This window comes from Oreochromis niloticus, linkage group LG23 (genome assembly GCF_001858045.2).
Source record: "Oreochromis niloticus isolate F11D_XX linkage group LG23, O_niloticus_UMD_NMBU, whole genome shotgun sequence".
Lineage (NCBI taxonomy): Eukaryota > Metazoa > Chordata > Actinopteri > Cichliformes > Cichlidae > Oreochromis > Oreochromis niloticus.
The window spans coordinates 32,595,670-32,622,073 of record NC_031986.2 but is presented as its reverse complement, the minus strand read 5'-3'; the positions used below and the strand labels follow the sequence as shown (position 1 = coordinate 32,622,073).

At 40.0% G+C, this 26,404-nt stretch overlaps 1 protein-coding gene across 4 annotated transcripts; it reads right to left on the bottom strand.

Moving 5' to 3' along the window:
- Positions 1 to 1,138: 1,138 nt before the first annotated feature.
- slco2a1 (solute carrier organic anion transporter family, member 2A1) lies at positions 1,139 to 26,183 on the bottom strand. 4 transcript variants are annotated; one of them, XM_005451204.4, is made up of 16 exons: positions 25,986 to 26,178; positions 25,665 to 25,889; positions 16,168 to 16,305; positions 14,893 to 15,055; positions 14,165 to 14,377; positions 13,244 to 13,342; positions 13,019 to 13,161; positions 10,323 to 10,394; positions 8,930 to 8,987; positions 8,630 to 8,794; positions 6,652 to 6,856; positions 5,888 to 6,035; positions 3,963 to 4,120; positions 3,387 to 3,451; positions 2,606 to 2,726; positions 1,139 to 1,879 (listed from the first exon to the last, which is right to left on the bottom strand). In XM_005451204.4, the coding sequence occupies exons 2-16, from the start codon at positions 25,776 to 25,778 to the stop codon at positions 1,696 to 1,698; spliced, it is 2,046 nt and encodes a 681-aa protein (XP_005451261.1). In that variant the 5' UTR covers positions 25,779 to 25,889; positions 25,986 to 26,178; the 3' UTR covers positions 1,139 to 1,695. The 4 variants fall into 4 exon arrangements, with proteins under 4 accessions (XP_005451261.1, XP_005451260.1, XP_025758930.1 ...); XM_005451203.4 differs by having other exon boundaries at positions 25,665 to 26,178; XM_025903145.1 differs by lacking the exons at positions 25,665 to 25,889; positions 25,986 to 26,178 and adding an exon at positions 24,998 to 25,135.
- Positions 26,184 to 26,404: the final 221 nt, after the last annotated feature.

The window sequence follows — 26,404 nt, the reverse complement described above, 5'->3', positions numbered from 1 at the left end:
GCCATCTTGTGGTACAAACTGGCATTATAAGAAGACGCAGACCAGCACTTCATTTGATATCTTTTCAACACAATACATATTTTGTATGTAATACAGTAGATGCTTTTGGTATGAAGTCAGTATAACATGTTAATTGTTCACTTGTTCATATATATATATATATATATATATATATATATATATATATATATATATGGAGAGAGAGAGAGAGAGAGAGAGAGAGAGAGCACTGGATATGAAACAGTGGATATGATTGAAGCATACAAGGATATCCAGAATTTTAGTTGGATCAAAAATAACCCAGGCCACGAGGACATCACTTCATCATCATTTTATCTGACATTAAATCTACTCCATAGTAGACTTGTTTAATTTTAGCTCCGTCTCTCATCAAGACTTTAATAATTTATGTTCTTATTTCATTTCTGTCTTCGTGATTTGTGTGACTAGTCACTGCACTGCAAACTTCCACCTCCCATCTTTCCTTCATTTTGTTTAGCCTCAGATTCCCATGCAGCTTTAAGGGCACCTTTAATTTCCAGTACTACAAAAACATGACCCAGGGCTACAAGATTTAGTGGTGCACTTGGAACATCACGTTTTTTTGAGGTGTAATAAACAGATGAACCTGGAGCCCCACAGCGTGTGAACCATTTCAGCACAGAGTCTGCTCCTTCTTTGTTGCAGATTAAGGTTAAAACAGGTATGACACAGGATTAATGTGAGTCAATATGATAAGAAGGCCACCTCAGTGTCAACTATATACATTTAATTTTGTGTAATATACCGGGATATTTATAATTAGAGCCATTTTGTCATATTTTGTAACTTTGTTTTATATTGTGTTTTTTAATTTAATTTAGTTACTGTTCTTACTGTCTTGGAGCAACGGTGACCACATCATTTCTTCTGGGATTAATAAAGTATTCTGACTCTGATGATTCATCTTACATGAAAATAAGGGCAAATATTCCCTACCATTTATGAACCGAGCCATATATTTCTTAAAAATCCAACAAACCAACTGACCTGATGGATTTTTCAGCCTTGGAGATACTGAAGATAAAGACATACCTCATCCAGTAACACTTACACTTGTCTGCACTCAACCCAATAACCAAACCAGTGAATATATTACTGTATGGTTAATTCATTTTATTCAGTTTATGAGTAACAGTGCATGTACTTGATATCTGAATATTAATTGCAATTAAAGTGTTACAAAGGCTCATATATGAAAAGAGTATTGCAGTAATCACACGTCTCTGTGTATGAGACAATGATCTATAAAAAAATATACTTAAATATTAAGCTATACAGTTAATTAGATACAGAATATGTTCGCATTGCAAATAGAAACCTGAATAGATTCCTACTGTTCAGGTACGCACAAAATAAAAAAAACATTTAGCTGTTGTTCAAAAGTCCGTTCACTGTCCTGGACCCAAGGAAAATGTGAGGTACCACACAAACGACGTGCTTTAGCTGTCTTGTCTTAACGTATACTCTGCTGGTCATAATTACTGAATTACTCCAATCAAAATGCATCCAGGAACATGGAGATATTTCCCCTGTGGAAAATGGTTATCCTCTGTCCAACCAGTGAAGAACTGGGTAGGAGGAGTGGGCCTAAAGAAATTGAGGTCACAGTGCTGGCCCATCTTGATTATGGATTCCTTCCACTGACAGCTTTACTCAGCGTTTAACGCCGCAGCAAAGCTTTAAAAGGTTTGGATCACCCTGCTTCTCAGCGGGACAATCAGAGTGGTCCTTCTTGTCATCTGCCAGACTGTACTCCTCGGTCCGGTGCACCTTCCACCCGAGAATCATCAGCAGGACAATGCCCATGACCTTATAACCCACCTGTAAGCCCAGATACCTGCAGAGGGTCAGATAAGTAATAAATGAATGGCTCAGATTTAGATGAACTGCACACCTGTGTGATATGTATAGACCAGTGTGAAGTGGACGGACAACAAAATCCAAAAGAAAATCAGCAAAATTCTATCAATAAATTAAAAAAGTCTTTTTGTGCCACTGGATGGACAATATTCTAGTAAAAGAGCATCATTTACAAAATGAGGGTATGAATCTTGTAGCTCACTGATTGGTTCAGGGGTTCTCCCTTTCTAACACCTGATCCCCTCAGAATTTTGACACAGATGGAATCACATCTAGAAAATGAGCGTAAAATCAAAAAGTAGCTAAAAACAGGAAACCTTTCATAGGGTAAAATCTGTTCTGAGCATCCACCCATCCCATTTGGTGATATGAGCCTTGAAAAGTTACCCAGAATGCACTTTATGATGTTTTCTCCAGTGAATTATCAGAAAACAAATCAAACATTCAGGATTTCAGCACTTGCTTCTATTACTCTACAGCACAGACATTAAACTGGTGCAGTTTACTGACATGATAATGACATATCTCATCATGCTGATGCTCATAGTAGGCTGAAAGTTTTTAATGTTTCTTTTAGGCTCTCTTTGGTGTCGACTCTCAGTTTTCCACAGTGGACACAAAGACATCACAGAACTGTCACTTTCTGCCACTAGTTCAGCTCTGACCACAAAACAAGTCTGTTCTGAGTGATAAATGTTCTCACCGGTTCCTCAACATGTTGTTGTCATAGTAACCACAGCTAAACTTCTTTTCGCATATAGTTCTCCACCTGAGGCACGATGTGTCGATGGCCATCCCAAAGAGAGCAGGGGCCGGGAGCCAGGCTGAGATGGAGAAAGAGGTTGGGGTTAGCAGGGGTGGCAGCTGGAGTTACCGTGCAATTACACAGCAACTCCCATCATCACAGTGCACCATTATTTTATTTTTTTCATAAAATGACAAATGTGACCTTGATCTTGACAAAAGTTCGAGTGAAGACCCATTAGGTTATCAGTCTATGTAAATTTGATCAAACTTTGACCAATATTATAGGAGGAGTAATGATTGTTGTGAATTCAAATGAATGACAGAAGCCTCGCCATGTCATAAACTCATTGGTCCTTCAGCAAAATGAGCTAAAAATTAAATCAGAAAAGATTTTTAAAACACGGGTGATGAAATTATTACCACTTTCTACTTATTGATGATTTATTAATCTCTTAAAAATTTGCACTGTTTGTTAGTTTATTTATATAGCTGGCGTAGTTTATTCCTGGGGTCTCTATACAACCATGACCACTGTAGTTTTTTTTAGAGCAGCAGGGTCTTAGAGGTTATCTTGGACTTTGGGGGCAACACTGTGCAAATGAACATATAGAAATGTATCATTGACACTATAATTTGTGTTTTATTTCAATATTACACCATTTTCTTTCCTATAAACTACAAATGTTTCTGGAGCATCAGCCTCTTTAGTAATACGGAGCATTTTAATCCTGACTTACCCAGCAGTCTCATGAGTAAAAACTGAATTCCTATGGCAAATGACTTCTCATCAGAAGGAACAGATCTGAAAACACAGAAGAAAAAAAAATGTTACATGAGCAACATCTGCATTTTCCATTCCTGCTGTTTTATGTGGCAGTGATTAATCACTTCATGAACTCTCACACATTAGGGGGTATAGGACACAGATCCGTGAATGTTGTCCTTGGCTTTTGTGTTGCCAATCAAGGAATTAGAGACGGAAAAGCAGTAAAACAAAACAGGAGGTGGAAACGAGGAAGGCGAGGAAACTAACATACCAAAACAGAGAGAGACAAAAGCAAGGGAACCTCAGGAGACACCAGGAAAATATGAGCATGAGAAACATCAGAAAAAACAACAATAAAAATCAAAATAAAGCCCAAAACTCAACAAGAAGCTACAGGAATATAACATAGAGCCACTGTCCCAATGCAGTTTTTGCAGGTGAATAAATATCTATATAAAAATTCATAAAAAAAATGATAAGTATTTAACAACGTGGACAAGCACACTGTATCGTGCTATCCATCAGAGGGTTGTAACTTTGAACTCACCTGAGTACCATCATGTACATGGGGTTGTGCGTTAGGCAGGCGATGAGGGATGCTAGAGAGATGATGATTATGACGGGGTGAAGAAAATGAGGGCAGCCATTCTCACAAGGACCTGATTTGGCCTTAGTGCTGGCAGTGCAGCTGCAGTTGGTATACTCCTGTATCCAGAGAGAAAGCAGAGATTATATTTTTTATATTATATTTTATATGTTACCTGTTTGTTCTGATATGCATGGTTTTTGTAATGCTGTTACGTTTTGGCTGATTGTTGTTTCCCAAAATTTGAACATTAGTAGGTGATTTAAACGTTGAGAAGGTTAAATGAAATGGAGCCAGTGTGCTCCCAGAGGAGACTGAAGAGGTGGTCTGTGCATTTCTGCTCTGACTGCTGCCCCCATGGACCCCATGAACATGGACCCGGATAAACAGCAAATAATACATGGATGAATGAACGCTCTTTCTCACATAAGTGTGAAAAGATGATATTTTTTCAAGAAATGACAACTGCAAAGCTCTGGTTAAAAACAGATTGATTTTCCATTGATATTCCTGATTTAATCAAACTAAAATACATGAAAACAACCTGTAAAAATCGGAGACATTTCTCAAGTAGATGTTTGAATTCCACATTCAACTTTCCACTTGTGAACATGTGAATCCACATCAAAGATGAAATAATTATCGTCTGATTACTGAGCATTAATCCATTAAAGCTAGCTGCAGCCAGCTCTGTCTGCGTCTGTGCCTCAGTGTTACGTGGTGGGCTTACACGCTGAGTCAAACTGACTAATGTTCAAACAGTAGTCACACAATCCACCCACTGAAGGATTATTCACAAGCTGTGACGTTTAAACGCTGCAGTTTTTTTTCTCTATTTTTAAAACAGCTCTCATTAGTTCTGCGACTAATAAGCATCGATTAGATATTGACTGTGAGTTGCTTTGGTTCTGACTGAGCGAGACGAAGCCTAGACTGGAAGGTACTAGTCAATCAGACACAACATGTCAGTCTTGGACTTAAGTATTTTACTATATCACTACCTCAGTATGATATCCTAAGAACTCAAAGCATTTAAAGCCCAAATTACTGTTCTGTTAATCCTTAGCAAAATAACAACCAAACAAAATGCAATGGCTGCCTTACTGTGGCCCTGTGTGGGCACACCCAGTTTGGGCCCATGTGGGATATGTGTGTGTTTGCCCTGCCCACAGAGTCCCATAGTTTACCCACAACTACCCACTGTGGGCTCACACGGACATGTTTGCTGAACGCTGAAGATTCAACATCCAGGATCCAAGTAACAACAGCAACGTCAAAGTGGCTCTGTTTGTCTTTCATAATGTTATACTAAAGTTTTAGTTTAAATACTGATGAACCAATCTAAGATATACTTTTAAAAAGCCTAATAAACTTTATGGTTTAAAACTATAACTATAAGTTAAAACTATAACCTTATAAGGAAATAGTTACCCTGACGAGCTAATTTCTGCACAGGCTCTCGATGGCATTTTATTTGTGGTATGGATTTCCTGCAGCACTTTAAGCTCTGAAGTACATTACGCTGATAAAGGTTAATATTACCCCGAGTGAGCAATTTACAGATGCTGTGCAGGAGCAGGGCCAAATGATTATTCTTTGATCCCATACAGAGAATAAGAAAAGAAAATAGTTTTTCCCCCTCTGCTTTAAAAACAAATTCATTCACTTACACGGCATCCACATCTTACATGATTACTGCACCAGATAATCTCACAGATTGATTTGGATGATTTATGGTAGGGTCATTTTTTCCACTTTTATCCGCTCGCCAGTTAAAAATCATACTGTATTTATCCAGCTAAAGAAAACATTATAGCTTCACATAACATAAGCCTATTTATTTTAATCAGCCATTGTGGAAGGCATAAGCAAGAGAAGGCACTGACCCCAATCCTGTAGGGGTTGTCGGGGTCTTTGGTGAAGTTTGTGCAGCCAGCGTGGCACGGAGAGATGTACTCAATGCCATCGTAGCTGCACACGGGATTAAAGGTGCTGTTAGGACAGTTGCAGTTTGAGTAGCAACTGGGTGGAGACCTGCGGAGGACAGCAGAGCAGGGAGTTAAACAAAAAGAAGCAGATATGACTGAAGTTTATATATAATCCAGTGCTTGAAGGTGAGGGACTGGATCACAGGTCACTACCATCGGTTCTGAAAGGTGATGAGTGCTGGGTGGTGTTCTTGAGTGCAAACTGTGTTTATAATCCCGTGTAGATGTTAGAGCCAAAAAAAGATGAAAACACTCAGTGTTTCTATCAAGATGATGACTCAGGAAAAAGTTTTATTGGCTTAATCTGTCCAATAAAAACAGACTTGGTAACCTTTAAAAAACTGTGATTGCAGCACTTTGACTACTCTGCCATAAAATCTGTAATCCCCAAGCACCAACACCACACACAACATATTTAAGTTTTCTTAGTTCTTACACATATTGCACATACAAAAATAAATCTGGACAGATTTTCTTTGATTTCACATCAGATCCATCTTTATATATATTGATGGGCAGTATACCTTTACTTTTATCTTGCTCTTAAATGTAACTCATCTCATTATTTTTATCACTTACCACTTTGAACTTCACATGTCGCATATAAGATGTTATGCAGATTAATAATATCACTGTTATTAATATAAAACACACAAACTCACCAAGACTGGCTGCTCTGGAAATGATTGACCTCTGAAACCTTCTGTGTTGAACAGCCCATCCAGAACAGAGGGATGCAGAAGAGGGTGGAGATGGTCAGCATCACCACAGCGAAACGTGGGATAGCCTTCAGAGAGAGACCCACCCTCTTCATGATGACCCCGCCAGCCAGCATCCCCACAGCCACAAACGGTAGGTTCACAGAACCTGGGAAACGTAAGTTACCAGTAAGTAAAAAAAAGAAGTGAAAATCTCATGATGTCATCTTCCGATGACACCCATGAGCTGAAACCCCCCAAGGATTAACTTTTCCCTATGCTGGATCCTGAGCAGAGCCAGCAAAGCCAGGTTACAACATAAACTGGATTGGAATTGCATTTTACAACAGCTTGAGTCAAACATTTACAAGTGAACAAAGTATTTCTCAGAAGTCTGAGACTGGTTCTCATGTCCAAACTGAGTTGGGACATTTTTTAGTTTTGACAGCTTTTTAATTTGTATTCTTTTTGTTGAGGCTATAATGACTTCAGAGTGACGCAACTTACAGTGATTATCAGGCCTTGAAGCGGACACACGCTTCCAGCAACAACACGCGCGCTGCCAAACATGGATGTGTAATTTGAGTAAAACTGAGCTGCTTCAGTGCCATTTGGTTTCCTTTATTACCGTTTTGAAAATTCTCTTCGGATAAATGAAACCGCATAACAAAAAATATAAATCCACAGTTCTACACGTATTAAAGATATTCACCATAGAGAGGGTATGATAAAGTACTAGCTTCATCCAATGCCAAATGCAGGTGCTTGTTCAGACTCGAACCTGAGGTTTTATCAGGGCATGCGTTTGTTTGCCAACATCCTTACAGACAGAGAGGCCAATTTGTTTAAAATAATGAAAACATTCTCAGCAATGAAAAACTGGCAGCTCAACTGCTTTGGAAAGTTGCCATATCACAAGTGAACCTACTCACTGCAGAGAATCGATTAAATGATTTTAGCACGCAGTTTAATTTCACCTCTCCAGAGTTCACAAAATGTTTGAAACATGCCATTAAAAGTGTTCATTATTACTTGAAATATTTAACAGCTGACACTGAAAGGGCTGCAGTAATCTGAAGAATGAGCCAAATGTGGCCTTTATTGGCTGCTGCAAGAGTCTGTATGAAAGAAATGTGAACCTGAGCAGCGAGAGGATGATACACGGACGCCAAAGAGAGGCAGGACTGAGCACACATCAAATCAAACACAGGTATGGTGATCAGAGGCCTGAACAACGAAGCAGGATTTGGACTTATCGGGGTGGCTACAGGGTTAACTCTGTGTTTTCAGTGTTACTATGGTGATTCACTTCTCAGCAGTCTAGATCGTCATGGTAACTTATGCTGCAGAGCAGGTCATATTCCAGATTAGGGATAAGATTCAAAATCACCAAACACGCCCCTGGAAAATAGCATCACCATTCCTGGAAGTCTACGGTTTTCCAAGAGGTCTGGATCTCTCCGGTGCATCAGTAATAATACAGATTCTTAAAAGCAGCTTTTTTTGTTGCTTTTTTCCTGTTTCCTGCACTTCTGTCCTACTCGTTGGTGTTGACCTTATTTCATGTAAAGGAATAATAATTTCTCACGTGCCTCTCACTGTGGTGCAGCGAAGTCTGTTAACTCATGGAGGACATGGGAGAAAAAGTGCAAGCCCACATAAAAGACATGGTCAGCGTATGAACAGGAAAAGATAAGATACCACTGGGAAGGACGGAGATAGGGAGTCCACTTACAGGAGACATGTAAGGAAAAGCGATAACCAAGGAAAACAGGAAGTTGAACTTAAGTGGACAAATGAACTAACATAGCAACATGAAAGAGGGAGACAAAAAATGAAAATAAAGATAAGAAGCAAAAGAATGTCCAAAAAAATCAAAGGATATTTTCACCAAATACCAAACGAGACCCTGGAACCATGACATCTTTACTCTGGTACCTACCAAAGAGCAGGTTGGCATATGCGGCTGTAGTTGCATACTGTCGCTCCAGATACTTGTTAAGGAACGTAGCAAGCCCTGCAATCACCGACGAGAAGCAGCATTGGGCCAGGACCAGGATCAGGAAAAGAGGGCTCAGCAAGAGGTCGACAAACTTTTTGGGAAAACCTGATCAGAACACAGATGCAGATAACTTCAGACACTCTGATTTTTACTCTGGTACCAGTTACTTGTTTTTTGTGACAAAGATACATAAAGCTATCAAAATAACAGATCTTTGCAGTTGGAATGTAACACACTCACTCTTCAGGAAGCCCAGCAAAGAGTCCTCATCTTCTGAGCCGGACTCACTTCGAGTCACCTGGAAAGTATCGAGTAGCATACAACCATCAACCATTATATGCACAATCCCATCAAATGAAAGCATGGCTAGAACCAGTGGTGGAACGTAACAGGACATTTACTCGAGTATTTTATTGAAGCACAGTTTTATTGTACTTGTAATTTATTAAACTCTTCCTATGTTATGCGTCTTTCTTCTTCTAATATTTACTTCTACTTCTTGAATGTAGCTCATAATATTGATTTAAAAAGCTTTTCTTGATACATAAATCCACATTTTTTTATGCTGGCCAATGACTTCCTAAGAAGTTGATTTTATCACATTAGAGTAATGTTTGTAGTTCAGCTGAGACTACAAAACCTATCAGAGGGCATGGCATGAAATGGAAAGCATAGTAAAATTAATATTTGCATGATCAGGCCACTTGTTAGTCATGTTAATGGTCTGATGGTGCACTATGCAGGTGTTAGAGGGGAATTTGGCAAGTGTGGGAACCCACCTGGAGGTTCTGGTGAAACACTGCAGAATAGAAAGTGTAACTCAAATCATAAATGAGCCACCTAATAATTTCTATTCTAAGCTCCAGTGCATGTGCCTTCTTTGTAGACAGATCTTGGTGCTACTGCTGCTCTTTCTACATTCTGCAGTGCATACACAGATGTTGTCTGAGCTCACCAACTCCTGAGCCAGAAAACACCAAAACAACAGGCACAAAGATAGAATTTGGCACTTGATGCTGAACAACATCATCAGCTTAATTTGTGACTCCTGCCAAAGTCCTTCTAGAAGAACTGGAACCCACTTATTTGGGCAGCTATTTTGAAGCAATAGCTAAATTAGCTTTCGTTTCAGTGTTCAGTATGACATAAATAAGGTTTCAAAAATTATTTCCTTTGATAATTATACTTATATCACCATTCTCCTATAAACTTCAGCTGTCATGTCCCTCTCACCTAATGTCTCTGCTGCTACCAGGCTCTAATCCAGCAATGACCTGCGCCAGTCCAACATAGTGCAAGTTCACCACAATACTGCACACTGCCCAGTTTAGCCTGCATTTACTGTCCAGTATAAAATGTTTTTTTGTTTGTTTGTTTTTTTTTAATTGTGATTTTATTGATTAGCATTCAAATATCTCAGTGAATACAGAATAAAGATTACCACAAAGCAAGAAAGCACGAGACAAGGCTAATCAAAAGGTATTGGCTGAAGCATATGCTTATTACGGGTGTTCTAATGTGAAAGTTATTATCATTTAATTTGCTGTCAAATACATAACCAGAAAAAAATTGCATTAGATGTAAGTCTTAAATGTCCAGTTTTATCAAATGCTGCTTGCTGAGCAGTCCTTACCTCTGAAAATAATTTCTTATCTTCTTCTCCTGTCCCCTCTGTCATACATCTTTCTCCATCGTTTTTTTCTCCCTGGGAAATACAGAAGCTGTACCTTTAGCTTGCTGACAGATTGGGTGCCAAATTGCACAAAAACCCTTTATGTGTTGGCTGATATTTGTTGAGCTGCTTGAAATCACCCATCTGAAATTCCCTGAGACTTAAAAAAGAAGTTAGTTTATGCTACAGAAAGTATGTTCATTCCTCTAGAGCTAGCAGAAGGACCACAAATGCAACTTTACTGACTTCTTATTGACTTGCAGCATGGATGCATGGCATTGATGAGGAGAACAAAATCATGCTTGCAGGCAGAGAAGATATATGAAGAGGATATATGAAGATATACTAGACTTAGACATATGATGATGGGGTTTGGGTATCTGGAATAAGCAAGGTGATTGTATATCTCTTCTGGCCTGGGAACGCCTCAGGATCCTCCAAAGAGGATCTTGAAAGTGTAGCTAGGTAGAGGCCAGTCCACCTCATCTGACTTTGGATAAGCAGATTAATGAATGGATGGATGAATTTAATGGATGGATGAGGCAAAAGTGAACCACTGATAAGATGCCCTAAAGCAGTCAAACACGAGTTTAAGCCCAAAGAGTCTTGCTTACAGATTTCTTTCATTTACTACAGCAGCATTTTTTTAATGTAGAAAAACCGAGACATACTGTTGCTTCTTTGTCTTATATTAAGATATCTCATTGATTAAAGGGGTAGCTAAACTTCTTTACACTGACACTGGAGTTTTACATAGTGGTTAGTTTTGTAAATACAGTTATTTTGCCACACTCCTTGACACTTAAATCCACACATTGCCATTCTAACACACTCCTAACAGGTGCCAGTAATAAGCCCTGAACTGTCAATGTCTGATTGATGTATTTTCATCTTTGTTGAGGTAAAATAAGCAGTTGATAGAGATCCTCACACGTTCAGTGAGTAATGAAGACAGGGACATTTATGGGAGGCAGCGGCACAAATTCAAACATACAGGAGAGCATATGGAGGCTCCAGAGGATGAAAATCTCATAGGCTTGATCTCAATCTTTCGAGGAGCACTTCAAAGTTTCTCTCTCCTTTCATGTGACATTGTCCTACAACATAAGCCTCTGTCTTTGTGCTGCATTCGTGTGACGTGGGAACATTAGACTGAACTGACAAGCTCTGCACAACAGCATTCAAAATCACCCAAAAGCTGTCAAACACTGCAATGAAAAGATTTCTGTGGAGTTTTTGTCTCTCAAAAGAATAAGTTTAGAGCCTTTTTATAAGGACATGCCTGCTGTTAGTTTGAATCTGCGTGAAAATTTAAAAGATGCATCATGTGTTTCAGTGGTTCTCAAACCTCTCCTGTCATTATCATGTTTTTTATTTGCACAACTCAACATTCATCCATTGCTTATTTATGATTTATTACTGGGGAAAAAAATGCTGATGGTGATCTGTCAGTCTATTACTGTTTGAAGATTACTTCCACTTTTTGTGTGCAACTTTCAGCTAACCACTTCCCCTGTTCATCGATAACATTTATGTAATTATGTCTGCTGTTGTCTCATTTCTGTTAACTAAATCAAAAACCGCTGTTGGGAAACTGATGACAGATTATGAAAGATGCATGTTTTTAAAAGTTTCCAGCAGGGGGCGTCTCCTCTGATTGTAAAGAGAAGTCAAACTATATAGAAGTCTGTGGGTAAATGGCCAAAGTGCACACTTGATTTATGACCCCAGTAAAAAGTTTCCTGGTGAGTTTATAGGCTTTAGTTTCATTTGTTTCATTTGTTTTTTTTAAATACAGGATGATGAGTTTGTGAACTATACTCTTTGTCAATTATAGGCGGTTTGGGGGGCAATTTGCTACCATATGAGTGTCCCCTCAGTTTCACAGTCAGAGGCATTCCTCCGTCCTTGTGTCTGGTTTCAAAACATGCAGAAAACAATCATTTGCTGCATGAACGCGAGAATTCCCGGCAGCTAAGTTAGTTTTAAAAACACAGTCAGTCACAGTGACATTTTTCAGATGTTACCATGGACTAAAAAAAAAACCTTAGAGTGATTGATGCTTTAAACCAGTGAAGTAGTTTTAAAGCTTTAAGCTGTGTCAGTGTCCTTCTGTAATTTTCCTGCATATGGGTTTATATTTTAGGAAGGAATTTTTGTAAAAAGACTTTTCTACGTCACAAGAGCTCACTAGTAGTTCTAATATTTTCAAGAATTGTATTTTGGCCTAGTTGAACTTCTTTTTTTTTAAGTCGGTCAAGTTAAAGCTGGAAGTGAAACTGTGGTTTCACAAAAAATGAGGGGGCATGCACTTCCTGTGGAATAAGACGCTTTAGCTTATCTATGACTAATTTTTTCTTAAAGCATTTCACAAGCGCAGATTTGTATGTGAAATCGCTTCACTGAGGTCACAAAGACTGAAACTGTGCCTTAAATAGTGAAAAGCTGAAAGAAAAACAAGAACAAAAAACAACCTGCAGCGCTGACATTAAGCCAGCAGATGTCAGTCAAATGTGACATAGAGAATATTGTCCTTTAAGTGTCAGATCCCTGTTTCCTTCCAATATTTACAGTCACATTATGGATGCTTCTTGTGGACTGCACAGTCCTGACATGTGCTCTGCTGTTTAAAAGACTTCTATAAGAGCGAGGCTTACGTGGTCTTGCGAAGCCATGGTACGGGGGAAGAAGAAGTAGGGGATAGAGGTGAGAACCAGGCAGCCGGTAGAGATGAGCAGGCCCATCCACCAGGCACCGATCCAGCGAGGATCGCCAGGTCTGAGTTGGAGCGCAGTTTCTCCTGGAATTATCAGTGAAAAATGCAGTAAGGCATCCATACCTCTTTAACCCTTCAATCAAATGACTTCCAGACTCAGCTTTACCCAAATCTTTTATGTTCACATCCACATAGACCCGCAGCATGGCTGAGCCCAGCAGGTAGCCGAAGGCAGGCCCGAATACAGAAACCGCAAACAGGATGGCTGTGAATGATAAGAGACGGTAGGCTGTGATGGACTGTTGAGCTGCAGCCAGTCAAATACCTTACCATTTCAAAATAGATTGTATTTTCCCTCTAAAGCCTCCGAACTGATTCTAAAAGACTCCAGCTTTAACCTCCAAGCTATTTTAGCAAGTGGGGTCATTTTTCGTACAATATTTCATACGGGAATATTTTTTTAAACGGTTTCATTTGTATTTATCCTTCATTCATAACAGATATTCTAAAACATTCCATGAAAAAAAGGGGGTTAACCTGACTTATCTCTGTGAATCATGCTGTTTTAAACATCACGTTGGGGAGTAAATTTCTGACTCAAGGCTTCTGCAGGAATAAATCTTGATATTCAAGGTCTGTTAGCCACAGTTTGATGCAAAGCAATAAAGCATGAGATTTAAAGGGGAAAATTAGAAATCAAAGCTAATTTTCTTGCAAATAGACATATTTCATCTTTATCAGTGATCTTTATCACAAAGTTTTTGAATGACAGCCATGTTTTTCCTTAAACTCACTGTTGGAAGAATTAACACTTCTATTGATGACTTGAGTTTCTGAGTCTACTTGACAGCCTAGACGAGCAGTACTTTAAAATCTAAGCAGCAGCTGGTTTCTGAACACTTCAGTGATCTGATATCATCCTCTAAGCTGTCTGTAGACAGAGTGATGACTTTAGTTTTCAGTTTCACCAGCACAAAATACTCTTTCACTCCTTGTGTTTGTATATTTATCAGCTTTTCCACACGAAACCCTGCTAAATAATTCAGTTTAATGTGGTCCCATCAATCTTGAACTGCAGGTCATTCACCTATGTAGAGAGGGGAATTTGCAGGCCCAGCAAAATCATCAATGTAGGAAATCCCATAGGGCTGGATGGGCACTGATCCGACACCAAAAAGCAGCTGAGCGCTGGCCATGAGCAGCCACAGGTTGTTGGTGTCGGTCAGACGTCTCGTTTCATCACGGTTGCACGACTGTGTGCTGTTTGAGGTGCTCTGCAGGTTGCACATGTCGTGGCGATCTGGTATCAACACACACACAGGGTAGAAAACAAGGAAAATGATAGTTAAAAACAGGCCAGAAGACACAGACGTACTACTTATTTAATTTCCTGGAGCTTCTCTGACCCTCTGCTGACACTGTGTATGACTTTAACTGGGGACAAAGCGAAAAGGAAGAAGAACATTGTTATTGCAAATGAAATGCCCCAGAGGTAATTGTAATCTTCTTAGCTTTCAGAGAGTGCACAGAGATTATGAATTTCCTCCTGATCTATGCAAAAGTTCAGCTGGAGAGGACCAGCGAGGCTTTCCAAACACATGCTAAAGAACACAGAGGACCAAACAGCAGAAACTTGTTTGACTCCCGCCGAGTCCTATGGAGCCTTTGTTAGAGGATGCTGCAACTTTTAAGTAAAGCCTCATAAGTCTTTTGGACATATTTATACACATGAAATCCCCCTCATCTCTGGACAGAATCACAGGATGGCAGTGTCAGCGGAGACAGAGCAGCAATGTTTCTATAACTTCATCTTACTATGTAAAACAGAGCCGTATTCATATGGCTGAGACAGGAAGTGAGGCAAGGTCAGCATCATGGCACTGATGGCCATCAGCAGTCCACCGACGCCGATGATACGAGGACGGTGGACCCGATTCCCAAAGTAGCTCACGAACACAATCAGTATGCAGTTACTGACCTAAGAGACAGAGAAAAAAGTCAGAGAGGAGCCAGAGGAAGCGCCACACCTAATGCATTAAACTCAGGGTGTCACTGTTGTGCAACGCTGCTTCACTTGGTGCAATCTAGCACAATTCAGAGGTAATTCAAGGATGTATAATTAGATCTATATCTATAATTAGATGTCACTTTAGGCTGTATTTGCATGTCATTTATGCAAAATGTGGTCATTTCTGCACACAACTTGTATAGCACTGTAACTGCAGCTGGTGCAGTTCAAAGTGCATCACGGGGGAAAGCAACATTTAAAACATGTGTGTGCAGTTTGTTTGTTGTGTTTTCCTCCCTGTCAGTTCCTGTGTCTTCTGTGCTGTTCCCTAAGCTTGCCTCTTACTCTGCACACTGATTTCCAGGAATGCTGAAGCTATTCTCTGATGTGGGAGATGATTGGTTGGTATGGGGTCATTTTGTCTTATTTTGAGCTCTTATCTTTTGGCATTGTACTCCGATAAGAAGCGAACAACATTAGTAACACAATGTTAAACCTGAAGCTGCTTCACTAAGCCCCTGACCCTCTTTTGTAATCCAGATCTGTGGAGACAGAAACAATCGCAACAGTAAAGCTCCATGTAACTGAGAGGAAGTGCAGAGCTGGGTGATAATTGTATGGATTTATCACTTTAATGAGACTACACATTACACATAATCTTTTGATCTGGCGTTACTGAGAAAATATCCATCAGAGCAGCTTTAAAGAAACCAGAAGAAGATAAGCTAAACTCATTCTTCATGGAGTATCGCCACAAAGACAGCAAAATGCGGTTTATTTGTGACTGTCTTTGACAAACAGAAAACATTTATATGTGTGTGAAACATTTAAAGCTCGCTGGAGTATAAAAAACCCCCAGAGTGACCTCTGCGCCAAGCGCGTACAGAAACAATCTCTCATCACTCCTGACGCCTGCATTTGCAATAAAACTGTTCCAAAATACTCGAGTCCCACTCGGATTGTCAGGAAGTGTGATTTTGATTTGTTGCTTGCACTTCAGTTCCTCCTTTGTCATCGGCATCCTTGAAATAAAGCTATCATGATACTACACTGGATGAGGGTAAGTTATTGTTGGCTCCCACCTCGTGCAGAGAGGAAATGGTTCCCGAGGAGTAGCTGCTGAGTCCGTAGCGTCTCTCGATTGTGCTGATGGTGCTCTTGAAGTAGGCGCTGTACAGCAGCTGGGACAACTGCAGGAGGCCGTGGCAGAGCACGAACAGCTAGGACACAGAAGACAGGTCGTTTTAGTCTTTCGGTTATGTTCGTGAAATAGTGGAGTGTGGAAATATGCAGGAGGAAAGACAAAATGTGCAACAGTGAGGGATCTGTAGCTGAAACAGGGTGAAGTTATAAATGTCAGCCGTGTCAGCTCCTCTGTAGCAGTTTCAGCTGGCACCATCACACAAAGCCTAAAATAATTAGTCTTCGAGGATTAAATTGTTTTTAAGAACACAGAACAATTCAGATGAAACACATTTTCACAAAAGGCATCTCCACTTCTGAGTACAAACTCAACTCCACCGCATTCCTTAAACTCCTTTCCAAGTATTACACAAGGCTTCAGGCACACCAACCAAAGACTTTGCAGACAGTTAGCCTCTTTCTGCAGGTAAAGGTTTGAGTATTCTAACCTAAGAGCTAAAAACAGGTTATATTTTTAACATCAATTAAAAAGTTCATTATATACAGTCAAACATATGGCCTGCCAAAGCTCCCAGTCCTGGTTACTGGATGGTTTTTGTAAAACGCGAAAAATTGCAAAGAAGAAGGGATTAAGCTGTGAATCAGATTCATTATATGAATTACAAAAACATCACATGCGGCAATGTAAATACGGTAGAGATTTTTTTATTTTTTTTTTTAAAGAACATTAAAATTATTGAAAATGTCCTGGAATGAGATCCAAGCCTTCACAACATTTTCTTAAAGTTTTAATTTCTATACTGTGGTTAAAGCCTGAGGAGCCGTGCTGCTTTCTTTGCTTCGCTTCAGCAGTACGTCTTCATGATGTGGAAAATCTCAGACATATTATATTGTGATTGATTTTCATAAAATATCTCAGCCTGTTTATGGCATGTTTGCAGAATCTACTAAAAATGTATAATAATGTTTTCTGCTTTGTTTCTAAAAGGTTATTATGCATTTGTTTTACTCCATTCAAGACTAAATGAGGTTGTAATGGAGTGTATGAGTTGCTAAGTTTTAGGTTTCTTAATGATTCCTAGAAATCAAAAGTAAAGTTGCCAGACTCATGATTTGATTTTTTTCTGGAAAACGGCATGTCTGCACTGCAAAAGCAGTAACGCATTAGCGCTTCCTTGGAGCTCCAGAGCACAGCTCCAACAGAGGAATGAAATCACTTATCCAGTGACAACATTTTGGGATCGTTTTAGGAAAACTGCTTCATACTGCGTCTCCATCTGGTTGTGGAATTTGTCCTCCAAGACTTTCTCTTCACACCCAGATCAGAGTCGCCCCCTGGATGGACTCCCAGTGATCTGAAAGAGGAGTGACTTGCTTCTCTGTGTGTCAGAAGGCTTTCACAGGCGTACTGCTTACTTTTTGCTCCGGGGGCCATGAATACTGCATTGAAGATACATGTTGAGATTAGCGGTGAATTTACTATGAAAACAATGATAAATCCCAGCTTTCAGCATGTTTACCAGCTGCCAGCTCGTCTGAGGGAGAATAAACTCTGCATTCGCCTCAGAACAGTTAATGCTCCTATTAAAGCGTGGCTTTATGGTTGGTTAGCACACACAATGGATCCTTTTACACGGCTGATAATATTTCATCTTCATTTTCTATCAAATAGGCTTCAATTACCTAAGTGATTTGACAGCACCTATCTGCACAGGCAGGCAAAAAACTTTTGACCAAATGAAAATCTTTCAGGTCAACTTTGACCTCATTTTGGCGTTTTAACAAAGTCAAATTCAAACAAATGCAAGAGACAGATCTCTGGCTCTGTGCAGGAAGCAAGTCTACCATGAGCAACATTTTATCTTTAGTTAATGGAAAGCCAAAAAATTAAAGACATGTCCAGTTCATCCTGATGAAGCAGTCTTGCATTCTTTTTAAACCGTGATATGATATGCATACACAGCCACAGATTAAAGAAGCTGCATTTTGTTGTCCAGGTAAAAGTCTGGAGATTAAAAATCTCTTTTGCAAAAGTGACCAGGCCAGGATGGCAGCAGTCATCACCAATAAGCAATCAGAAATGATCAAACAAATAAACACTAGCACAGTAAATGTAACTACACACAACTCCAGATCATTCCCAAATAGGTACTAAAGACAAAAGTCAGTGTTTCAAATGAATTTCAGAGCTGATTTAATTCAAGAGTAATAGTTTTCTCACAATTTCAACTTTTTCTGTCGATTATTTTTTGGGGGAAAGGAAAAGCTGGGGGGGGGGTTCTTTTTTTTCTTGTCTAATTCTGCTCTGACTGGAGACAAACAGAGGGTCAGCTGTACTGATGACAGTTTTAACACACAAATGTACACAGACCAGAGAAAACCAGCTCAAGCAGAGATTTATGTATAAAACCCAGCCAGTGGGGAAAGTTTGGGGACAGACAGGGAGAAATAAGCACGGTAATGACCCTACAGTTTTAGACGATCCCCTATGAACAACATTCGGTGAGAGTGAGAAGGAAGAACTCCCTTTTAACAGGAAGAGACAAACAGCACCAAGCTCAGGGTTTATGGCCATTTTTTAAACAGTTCAAAATGGCATGAGAGCGCAATCCCCAAATAGCGCTCATAGATGTGGTTAGCTTTAAGGATGACTGTTTTTCTAAACACAGTTGCAGTCAAAAAATAAGACATGTTTTTTTCGGCATTAAATATCAACACAATCAGCAGTTAATAAAATGTGGCAAATGTTTGTGCACTCAATTTCAATATTCTCGTCCCTGTACTTAGAGAAAGCCTAAAGAAGGAACTTACGGTGGCCCTGAGAGGCCAAATGGACTTCAACTTAAGAAAACACCAGCAATAAGAAAAACGCTGCAAAAGCACACAAAACACAACGGAAATAGGAAAAACGGCAACGGAAATAGGAAAAAGAAAACAGAAATAGGAAAAACAAAAACAGAAATAGGAAAAAACAGATTTCCAAAAGCGCAAGGGAAGTGTTTCTGGGGAGACAATAACCCGACGGACCAGTTGCAGGAACCAAAATATGCTAAGAATTGCGCTGGGAGACACTTAAAAGAAGTGGAGGATCTGTCAGTTTTGTGAGGAAAGAAAAGATGAGAGTTAAGTGTTTTAGCCTAACTATTAGCCTAAAAATCCGTCATCAGTATTTTATGAATCATGATAAAACACAACTAGCATGTTTTGGATTCCTGCAACTGGTCCGTTGGGTTATCGTCTGCCCAGAAACACTTCCCTTGTGCTTTTGGAAATCTGTTTTTTCCTATTTCTGTTTTCTTTTTTCCTATTTTCATTGTCGTTTTTCCTATTTCCATTGTGTGTTTGGGTGCTTTTGCAGCGTTTTTCTTATTGCTGGTGTTTTCTTAAGTTGCAGTCCGTTTGGCCTCTCAGGGCCACCGTAGCAACTCCATTAAATACATGCGCAACAAGGTCAGTGGTATATATTTTACTTTAACGCCAAATTGCAGTTTGCGCTGGCACAACACATTAGCAAATCTGTCCCATAAAGAGCAGATAGTAAAATAAAGGTAAAGAAATCAGGTATTTCCTCACGTGAGGAGAAAAAAAGGTTGGATAAAGTCTTTTCAACATGTGGTTTAAATGACAGATTCCGATCCGTATGTTTAAATACATGGACATCGCTATTTGCCATTTTTAGAAAAACAACTGAGATTTTCCTCCATTGAGCTGTGTAAATTGGAAGGATTGTTCTACTGAAAGGGAAAAGAGCAGATAATTGTGTCAGCTGCATAAAAAATTAATTTAACTGAAAAACTGTGCTGTTTGTTAAAAGGGAAACGTTTTACAAACTTTAACTATTTGGATTCTCTGAGCATTATTCATTTATTTCTCCTTTTTGAGCACTTTTAGCTCTCTATGACTGGAGGTCATTGTCCCAACCTTCAACCCTGCTGGGAAGGGAAGAATTGAGGGAAGTTCACTCTTGAAAAGCTTTTATTTTCATGGACACGTGTTGTGGTTATTTTGTGGTTATTTTGTTCTTATATGTGTTCTAGTCTAGCAAAAAAAAAAAAAAAAAGAGAGAGAGAGAGAGAGAGGAAAAAAGGGGGGAAATAAAAGGAAAAAGTGCATGAAATGTGTACAAACTCTCTGAGGATACTTAAAAGAAAGTATGTGCACAGGTCACCGCCCCTTATTGTGAAACAAACATAAAACAGGTTTTCTGCACAATAGCATCGTGAACAAAGGAGCGCTGACATTTAAAGCAGTTAGTCACTCTGAAAAATGTGCTTATTGTCCAGTTGAGTGAGACTGATATATTACTCATATATCAATTTGTTAAATATACTGGAATGATGCATTCAGGAGATGGTTTAACATTTTCAAAACTGCACATTCAGTGCTGACTGCCTGAGCCTCGAGTTTTAGGCCATGCTTCAAAGTGTGCACCAATACCAATGACTGTATAAAAGATACTTGCATGTTAAAATGCCAAACTTTATAGTAGAAATGAACACGGTTCAGGTTCTATTGATATTTCCCCCCTTCATAACACTACCATAGCTCTCCTAGCATTTTATTTAATTTATTAATTAGATTAATTAGCAAATATCTGCAGGTGTTGCTCCAATACAGTCCCTGAGTTCTGCTTCTTTAAAAATGTAAATATTTAATGTCAAAATTAAGAAACTGAGCGTTTCATTTATTGCGAATGATTGCAGTACCTTCACAGCCCACCAGGGGGCTATGGAAAAAAACTTTGGTTTTTCACCTTACAGCAGGGGTGTGCAACTCCAGGCCTCAAGGGCCGGTGTCCTGCAGGTTTTAGATGCGTCCGTGAGCCAACACAGCTGATTTAAGTGGCTAAATGACTTCCTCAACATGTCTTGAAGTTCTCCAGAGGCCCGGTAATGAACTAATCATTTGATTCAGGGTGAAACCAACAGGACACTGGCCCTTGAGGCCTGGAGTCGGACACCCCTGCCTTACCGTTTAGAGCTTCTTGCTGTCGTTATTTGGAACTACATTCGAAAAACTGTATTGAAGTACCAGGATATGTGCCAATATGGCCATTTTTACTCTCTAGAAATCACTCGGCTGGTCTCTGGTGTTCACCTGTGTTTTGCAGTTTGTCCTAATCTGAGCACAGCATCTGTCTGCAGTAGACATGGCAGCTGTGCTTATCTTCTCACCATACCCTGATAAAGAAATGCGATGCGATTTGACTGTGACTCAGCCACAGATGCGAGCCTCATGCTCAGGTGCAGCAAGGCTTTTGAATGCTTCTCATGCTCCTGATCATGATGTAAACACTACGTGCCCCTGTGCAGAAACTTGGCCCAAACGCTAGCAGAGCTATCCTTAAAGAGAGGTTGACGGTGTTCAAGAGGACCTAAGAAGACAAGCAGAATGTGCTCTTGAAGCTGAGCAAATAGAGAGCAACGTGGGCAACGTGTAGCAGTACCAAGGAAAGATGGATGGATGTGATTGCTTCGTGTGAAGCCTTTGTTGACCAGAGAACAAAGAGCACAGCTTTATAACTTTTTACTCGTTTGATGTTAGACTGGAGGCCAACAGCTATTCAAAGCTCTGGCGGTAGAAGTCTGACTGAAAAGGCTGCAGGAATGATTTAGAAACAGCCTTCTGACGAATGGCTTGCTGCTCCGCTCATGCTGAACTGCTCCCATTGTCTAAACATAACACTGCACACCTTTGAAGTTCAGGTGCATTCTCGCAAATTTCACTGTGTAGTCTCAGGATGATGTGAAGACACCTGCAGGACGAGCCTCGCTGTTTCACTGTCCTCCACCCAGCTCATGTTTGCTTGGCTTCAGCGGAGGAGGGCTTTAAAGTGAAGATAAACAGGGAAAGATTTGCAGCGGCCAGACCCACCACAGGCGACGTGAGAACATCGAAGGTAAACACTCAGAAGATTTCAAACTCAAATAAACGCTCTCCCTCTGGAAAGCTAAGAAACTTCTTCCACCCCCCCAGGCTTCCGGAACCTATTACTCATATGTGTCACTCACACGGTGAAGAAGAGGAGTCATTTCTCTTACAGTTTTGAAAGCAACCACCAGTGTTTTGCATTAATATTACTCACAACTCAAGAACAAACTGTTTTCCTCCCATTACTGCCGTAAAGGGAAGAACAACTGCTCCTTTTGGCACACGTTCAGGCAACAATTCTCCTTTGAGTCAGTGCTTTGAGCCTTTTAATAGCAGAGCCAAAACACATAACAAAACTGGAGCTGGATGCAGATCCCCAACACATAAAACTGCTGTCAAAACTGATCAAATGAAGTTATTAGTGATGGAAAAACAAAGTTGTCAGCACTCTCTTCTGTCAGGAATTTATCTGAAGCAGAAACACGATGAAATTTCCACAACAAGGATCCGATTAGCAAGCGAAAGAAAAAAGAAAGAGCTTGTGCTCAAGGCGCTAAAACTGCTTCCCAAAGTTTGGATGACTTAGTGACAATCAAACAGCAACCTCTGAACCAACAAAGGCCTTATGTGCTTTAGTTTAGTCTCTGCAGTTCCTCTAATGTCCACTAGAGGCTTCAAAAGTGAGCCAATCCTCGATAAAACCCCATGTTAAAACTTTACAGCAGAAATAAACATGTTTACAGTCTGCTACAAGAAACTGTTTTAATCTCTGCATTGAGTTTTTTTCCCCTTTTAAAGCATCACAGAAGCATTTTTCATTGTTTCCATGATGGCGTCAATTTTCAGCCCCAGAGGTTTGCCTTTGGTGAGAAACACAGGCGGCCATGATGCCTCCTAGGCGTTACCTCACCAAACTGGCGTCCCTGAACTGGCCCTGTTGGCCTTTGTGCTGTGGGAGTTTCTATTGGAGCATTTTTAATGGAATCAATGCTTGTTAGCTTCATCTAATAATCTGGCTGTAGCAACACAGTAACTTCCAGCTCCAAAAAAACAACAAAACAACAACAACAAAAACAAAAAAAACACAATATAGTGGCCAAAACTCGTATACTTTTTTTTAAATTTTATTTGTTGCTAAAATGTGAAATAATTGTTGGCCCATAGTTCCCACATTGCTGCCAGTCTGTTCCAGTGTTGACGCCCCTTGACTCTCTTTTACCAGTAAATCATGATTTCATCCAAATCTAAAACCTCATTTCCACTAAATAGAATTGTGACATCTCAAAATTGCTCAAAACAAAGTTGGACTCGGTTAGGTCAATGGCTCTTCTAGTTACTACCACAAATAAGAATTGACTGACAGATGCAACCACCGTGGTTCATCCCAACTTCTTCTGCTGCTTTATTTCTATAAAACTAACGGGTGATTTCCAAAGGCTGCACCCGTCATTTAAATACAAAAGGAATGACAGCCTGCAATATCCTGTAGTATGACATGAACTATAAGTGAATAAAGAAAGGTTAGTGCTTCATTTCTTTTCCATATGAAAGGATGGAGGGCTGTTGTCGGCCCCTGGTCCTCACTTTGAGAACCTAAGTTAGTCAAAGCTGAACATTTGACTTTGCTTCTGCAGGTAAACCAAACTTAATTTTGCTTTTTAATTGCTCTCGCTGAGTAATCTCTTTAGTTTTCCCTCCACACACCTTTCATTTAATAATCTGTGCTTGATTCTTCTGACCGTTGACAGGTCCACACAGGTGAGCACAAAGCCTCCTGGGACTGTTTCAGGTTCAGGTCATTATTTTCAGTCGTGTTTTTCGTTTTTCGTTACATTTCATCCATGTTGAGTTTAGACTCTGTTGTGGATGTGTGATGTGGTTTTGGATCAGCAGTAACAGCCGGACTTAAGGCAAGTGTGTGTGTGTACATGTTTACATATCTATGTGAGGACAGATAAACTGGAAGTTTACTATACTTGTGGGGACCAACAGTCGCTTATGAGGACAAAGTGCCCGTCCCCACAAGTTTGAAGGCATTTTTGAGGCTCAAAATGTGGTCTTAGTGTCAGGGTTACGGTCACAGGTTATGGTTAGGCTTAGGCTAAGGATTAGAGTTAGGCATTAATTTGTGATGTTTAGGGTAAGTGGCTAGGGAAAGCATTATGTCAATTATATGTCCTCACTAAGATATGAAAACGAGAGTGTGTGTGTGTGTGTTAAAGGTTGTTTAAATTCTCAGTCTGTCAAAAATTACACTGTAAAACACTCAGATTTAAAAGAGTTATTTTAACATTTATTCAGACTTTGATGAACTGCTTGAAAAAATTAAATAAGAAATTCACTAGCCTTTGACTTTAGTGTAATGCTACCTTGGGTTGCTTGAAAGGTGCTTCATAAATGAGTTATTATTAATATTATTAAGAATAACATTCTTAACTAAAGCCCCCCCAAAAAATCTTTAATCTGACCATCTTAAGGTGGAACTTTGCTTGAACCTGTCAATAAACTTTGTGAAGTGAATTAAACTTAAATGATTTGCAGTTGGTGAATTAAAGTCCCCAAAACTTTGTAAAAATATAAATTCATATAATATCATCAGACTTATAAATGTAAAACTCCAAAGCTCCCGCTTTTAACAACCAATTAAAATATATATATCCAAAAGAAAAAAGTGATTTTATTTATTTATTTATTGCTAAACACGTTTTACACGTTTGATTTAAAACAGAGTCCGTTAAGGTTTTCATTTTGAACTACATCAAAGTCACTGAAATTAGAAAGTTTATTTAATTTATAATTAATTAATATATTGCATCTTTTACATTAGTGGTATTAATACATTTACTTTATTTGCACACTCACAATAAACAAGTCTGTAAATGAGACTTTGCACTTTACCGTGTTGGATTCTTCATCGTTAACCTCCCAAAATAAAAAGGGAGAAAAATCGTTTGATTCATGATTACAAAAAATAAAAATAACTTCCTGCGTTGGAAATAACATTTGATTTTGGCGGGGGTGAACTTCAGTTTGTGCGTAAAGATTAGAAACACGTTAAATAAGATGAAAGCGGCAAGTTGTTCCCTGCAGGTCACCTCCAACATCATCAACCCAAGCAGCAAACACTCAGTCTGCATCTGATTTCAATTAGCTCAGATTGATTTGATTTTATTTATTTATTTTTAGCTAACAAGAGACTTATGACCACATTGTAACCGATTTTATCTTGTTTATCTCAGGTGAAGCTCGGTTTGCGCTTAGGCAATCCTACTCAGGGGGCAAAATCCTCGAGTTATGGAGGGAAAAAGGTGAAATGCGCTCAAATTAAACCTCCACTTGAAAATGCCACATTTATGCGGCTCATTATTGTTGCCGCGTTAAGGTGCCGCTGCTTTCATGCACCCACAGGTGGGTTCCCTGAACTCAGTGGAGAACAAAGTGGAACGCTCCCCGTGAAGCCGAAGTAGAAACTCAGTTTGTGTGCGTAAAGTCGCGAAGTCGCGCACTCCTCTAGGATAAATGCGCACACGCTGCGTCCTCTGCGCAGTGCCAGCCGGTGTCTCACCTTTATGCTGCAGCGGAGCGTCCTGGGCTTCTTCGCGTCTCTGCGCGGATTCGCGTCCATCGCTTCGGCTCGGGGCTCCACAGTGAGCAGAAAGGCTTCCTCTCCAGGTTTCATGTTTGCGTCCTCCCCCCGCTGCTGTGTGCGCTCTCTTTTCTTCTTTTTTATGCCCGTCGCTGATGATGTAACTGGACTCAGCCCACGACTCCACGCGTAAATGTTTTGAAACTTGTGAAAAGGGAACAGGTCTGAGTCACGGGGCGCAGCGCTCACCTGTGACAGTTGAACTGGTTGTTAAAGAGCGGAGTCCCCGGTGTTACTCACCGCGTTATCCACACGCAGACGGGCTCTAATGTGAGCAGGAGTGTTTGTCACGAATCCAGCGAGCCTCGTTTTGTTCTCCAGCAGCTCATTACGCGCGGTATGCGCCACTCAGAGCTGTTTTCTGTCCCGAGCTAATGAGCAGAGAGAGAGGCAGGGAGAGAGACTAATGAATGAAGCCGTTTAGAGGCCAGTGTTTCCCCACAATAAATGTTTAACAGCGTGTTGATTTATTCACGTGGATTTTTACGCGGTGCAGAGAAGCTGCAAACAATTCCAACAGCTGAGATCCTGCAGACAACAGAGGTCACAATCAGCTTAACGTTTCCGTGAAGGAAACTTACCCGCTGGAGTTTGGAAAACGCGTTTAAACACTGCTCACCTTTACCAGCATCCCCCAAAGAGCCACAAAACCACGTGGA